Here is a 4,511-nt window from a genome sequence, read left to right as displayed (position 1 = left end):
TCTGAAAAGTATTGGTTTATACAGACTTTTAAAGACCATTATTACTTCTCATAGAGAGTGAAGAAATAAATCGGTGGCTTTATAAATGCAACTGTGACAGTCACTTCAGTTTTACATTTCCATATGCAGCCTGCCTGTTACCATAGTGTGTATGTGGTTAGTATGATAAAGGAACATTTCTCTCATAAGGAACCTCACATTTCTCTTGTTTTCACAGTAATAAACGACTGGTGGCCTTAGTGCCCATGCCCACTGACCCTCCGTTCAATACCCGAAGAGCCTACACCAGTGAGGATGAGGCCTGGAAATCGTATTTGGAGAATCCCCTGACAGCAGCCACCAAGGCAATGATGAGTATTAATGGTGATGAGGACAGCGCTGCTGCTCTTGGCCTGCTGTATGACTACTACAAGGTAGACCTCGTAGCCCCACTCTGCCCTCCTACCACCACCCTCACGACCACCCCTCCATGGTGGGAAGAGCTAACCCATACACACACACACACACACACACACACACACACACGAACCAGTTGACTTCTTTTGTTGCCTAATAGACTTGCCCTATGGGATTTTCTTGACTGTAATCTTTACGGAAGCATATTACCAGGTCTTTCTTACATGGTGCCTCTGAGTATGTTTGACCAGCCCATCTTTAGTAGAAGAGCATAAACCATTTGGACCATCCAGGGACTCCTGAAGAGATAAACTCAGAAAAACACCAAACACATATCTGAATCATTACAGATTCCAACTCACAGCAACCCACATTGGGTTTCCAAGGCTATAAATCATTACGGAAGCAGACTGTCTCATCTTTCTTACGCAGAGTGGCTGGAGGCTTCAAACCACTGACCTTTTGGTTAGCAGCCAAGTGCCTTAACCACTACACCACAAGAGCTCCTTGAAGAGATAACAACAACAACAACAAAACAAAACCCACTGCTGTCAAGTTGATTCTGACTCATGGAGACCTCCACTGGGTTTCCACCGTGGTAAATTTTTTACAGAAGTGGATTGCCCAGTCTTGCTTCCTCGGAGTGGCTGGTGGGTTTGAGCCACTGACCTTATGGTTAGCAATCAGATGCTTTAGGCACTGTGCTACCAGAGCTCCTTGAAGAGATAACAAGGCCCCCTAAATTCCAAGGGGACAAATTCTTCACCCCAAGCCAGAGAATTAAGACTATTTCCATTCTTGCTAGGAGATTCCGCCTTAATTCTCCCTAGGAACTTGAGCCTTAATTCTTTCTGTTCTCATTGCCTCTCTGCTTTCCCATCTGTGGAAGCACGACTTCGCGCCCATCCAGAGGAAGTTTTCATTTTTGGGTAATTATTTCTTTTGTCCTTTGTCCACATGTGTGCATATTAACTACCCAATCCCTATTTAATATCATATTACAAAGGTTTCCTTGTTGACAATTTTACTTTATGTTTGTGATTTTTGATGGAGGAAAAATATTGCATTATGTGACTATGCCGTACTTTAATTGGTCCATTTTTTGGGCATTTAGGTTGCTTCTAGATTTTTCAGTCTTTTCTTATAAGAAGCATTCTAATGAATAGTTTGGTGGAACTCTTTCGTAGCAATTCTAAAACTTAATTTTGTTACAATTCTAACCATCTTTTGTTTCAGTGGGTACTGTTTTCTGAAAAACCCTTGAAACAAAATGAATGTCATTCACTTACATTAACAAAGATACCTGCCATACAATACTTACAGAATAGAGATAGTTCAGGAAATGAAACAAGAAATAATAATGTCTGAACTATAAAACAAACATACCTGGTCTGACCTCTCCCTTAGAACTGGTGAGGCATAAAAAAATCAACAAGTATTTACTAAGTGAGGCGATTTATTGCCTGCTTTGATTGTAGACACCTTCGGTCAATGCTAGCTAGCACTTGGCATATAGGTGAGAATGGCTGTGTTTATTTTGCTGGTTGGGCTAAAAGAACTCTACTTTTTGGGATAAGAACTGCCTGCCTCCACCTCATCTTTTCGGGATAAGAACTAGATCCCTGCCTGTCTCCATCTCATCTGGAGAAACTTAGACCAGAAGATGTCATTTTCCTTTCAGTCATCTTCAATCGGCTTCCTGGTTCCTTCCTAATGAAAAAGAGAAGCATGTCCTGCAACAATAATAATTAGTATTTTATGAAAGCAATATACGGTTTGTCCCATAGGTTCAGTAGATAATTGTTATTAGGTACTGTGGAGCCAATTTTTAATTCATAGTGACCCCATGTGACAGAGTAGAACTGCCACATAGGGTTTTCTTGGCTGCAATCTTTATGGGAGCAGATCAACAGGTCTTTTCTCCCTCAGAGCCACTGGTGGGTTTGAACCGCTGACCTTTTGTTTAGCAACCAAGAGCTTAAACCACTTCGCTAGCAGGCGACTTAGTGGATAGTTAAGTATTAATAAATATGAGACCCAGGTTACCTCCTCTTGCTGATTTGCTAACTTTTAAAGGAAAGTTGAAATATTATTTTCTATAAATATTTTAGGATACAGGATGAGGAGTTTTACATAAAACTCAAGTTGTAGCCGAGTCTATAACTCTTTCTGATGAAATAATATTTTCCATGATGAATTTATTAATTTAGAATATAAAATACATACATAGAGTATTTTCTGGGAGCTCTGGTAGCATAGTGCTTAAGGCACTTGACTGCTAACCAGAAGGCTGGTGGTTCAAACCCACCAGCCACTCCTTGGAAGGAAGGTTGGACAATCTACTTCCGTAGTGATACCACCTCAGAAACCCAAGGAGGGGTCGCTATGAGTTGGGTCCCACTCGACGGCACATAACAATGACAACAACAGAGTATTGTCTAAGATCATGTGTGGTGGACTTACAGAGTTATACGGCTCTTTTCATTTTACACAAGCTTTACTGTATTTTTGCTTGAAACATTATAGTGTCTGTATAAAGTGTTTTTATTTTCCAAAAACTTTATGTTCAGATGATCATCCTGAGGACTTAGCTCTCTTTATCTTCACAGTTTATATATACTAGTGTTAAAGTTATAGCAAGAACAAATCTACTTTGAGGATAGACATTTTGTGTTGTAAAGTGAAATGTTAGTGAAAAAGACTTTTTTTTTTAAATTTGAGTATAAATTTTGAAAGTTAAATTAGTGTAACAATTACAATAATTTTAAATTTAGCATTTAAATTCTATAGCCTTTATAGCTTTTGCAAGTGCTAATGGATTCTTTTTAGAAATGGTGATCCCAGCAAAAGCTTATCTTTTCATAACACTTTATAGATTTCAAAATATTACACAAGTATGGATCACTTAGTGTTCATATTAACATCTGACCATGTCTGTGGACCCTGTACTTTTTTTTTAAAGGGAAAGCAGCTCTCCTTTTGTTTATTTCCTCCTAATGTTTTTAAAGACCCCAACCCAGACTCTTGCAGCAGTGGGCCACGAGTGGGCTACAGGCAGGTAAGGCAGAGGACATGGCTCTGAGTGCTGGCTCTTAGGCGTTGTCTAATGGGCAGGTGGCAGCCATGGGGCTATGGGGTCTAGGATGCTTCTGTTGCTCAGATGGGCGGAACAGCAGGCAGGGCTGGTCCAGGCTCTTCTCCCTCCCTGCTCACTTCCTCTAGCTTTGCCTCTGCTCTCGCCCCACTGCCCTTTCAGCCACTACTCTTGCTAATGCCTACTCCTTTGGCCTTTGCCAGCAGCTCCAGGCCAGCAGAGGCAATAAGGATGACCGGGTCCCCACAAGGTTTTAACCTTGTGTTAGCACAACATCCAAATCACATAGTGCCCTATTTCACAGAACATATCATGGATGTTAAGAGACACACACATGTACAGTAATTGACCTTTTTGTGATTGATGTATTTCACTCAACTTGATATTTTCAAGATCTTTCCAATTTATTACATCTTTGTCAATATGTATTGTTTTCTGCTTTATTGATTATAGCCATCCTACCCACTTACCCACTGCCATCAAGTCGATTCCAACACATAGTGACCCTTTAGGAAGAGTAAAACTGCCCTGTAGGGTTTCCAAGGCTGTGAATCTTTACAAAACAGACTGCCTCAACTTTCTCCCATGGAGGAGCTGATGGGTTGGAACTGCTGATCTTTTGGTTAGCAGCTAAATGCTTTAAGCACTAGCGACCAAAGCTCCTACAGCCATCCTAGGATAGCCATCCTAATGGGGGTACAGTGGTATCTCGTTGTAGTTTGATTTGTATTTTCCTGATGACTAATGATGTTGAGCATCTTTACATGTGCTCTTGGCCATTTGTCTATGTTTATTTGGTGAAACATTTATTCAACTTCCTTGCCTTTTTTTTTTAAATTGAATTATTTGTCATTTTGATGTTGAGTTGTATGAATTTTTATATAATCTGAATAGTAAACCCTTATCTGGTATATGTTGTTGTTTGCCATTGAGTTGGACCCTACTCATAGCAGCCCCTCCTTGGGTTTCCAAGGTGGTATCACTACAGAAATAGATTGCCCAACCTTCCTTCCAAGGAGTG

The 4,511-nt window shown here is 40.4% G+C and overlaps 1 protein-coding gene across 1 annotated transcript in view; it reads left to right on the top strand.

The window, feature by feature from the left end:
* Nucleotides 1–224: 224 nt before the first annotated feature.
* Nucleotides 225–4,511, top strand: part of GRHL2 (grainyhead like transcription factor 2) — a 144,610-nt gene continuing 140,323 nt past the window's right edge. Inside the window, exon 1 of the mRNA XM_007934814.2 lies at nt 225–413. Within this exon, the coding sequence (XP_007933005.1) occupies nt 246–413 (168 nt within the window). The 5' untranslated portion in view covers nt 225–245. The remainder of the gene's footprint in view (nt 414–4,511) is intronic.

The sequence above is a fragment of the Orycteropus afer genome, unplaced genomic scaffold (genome assembly GCF_000298275.1).
Source record: "Orycteropus afer afer isolate SDZICR_OR568_19922 unplaced genomic scaffold, OryAfe1.0 scaffold00021, whole genome shotgun sequence".
NCBI lineage: Eukaryota > Metazoa > Chordata > Mammalia > Tubulidentata > Orycteropodidae > Orycteropus > Orycteropus afer.
This window is presented reverse-complemented; position numbering and strand designations above follow the sequence as displayed.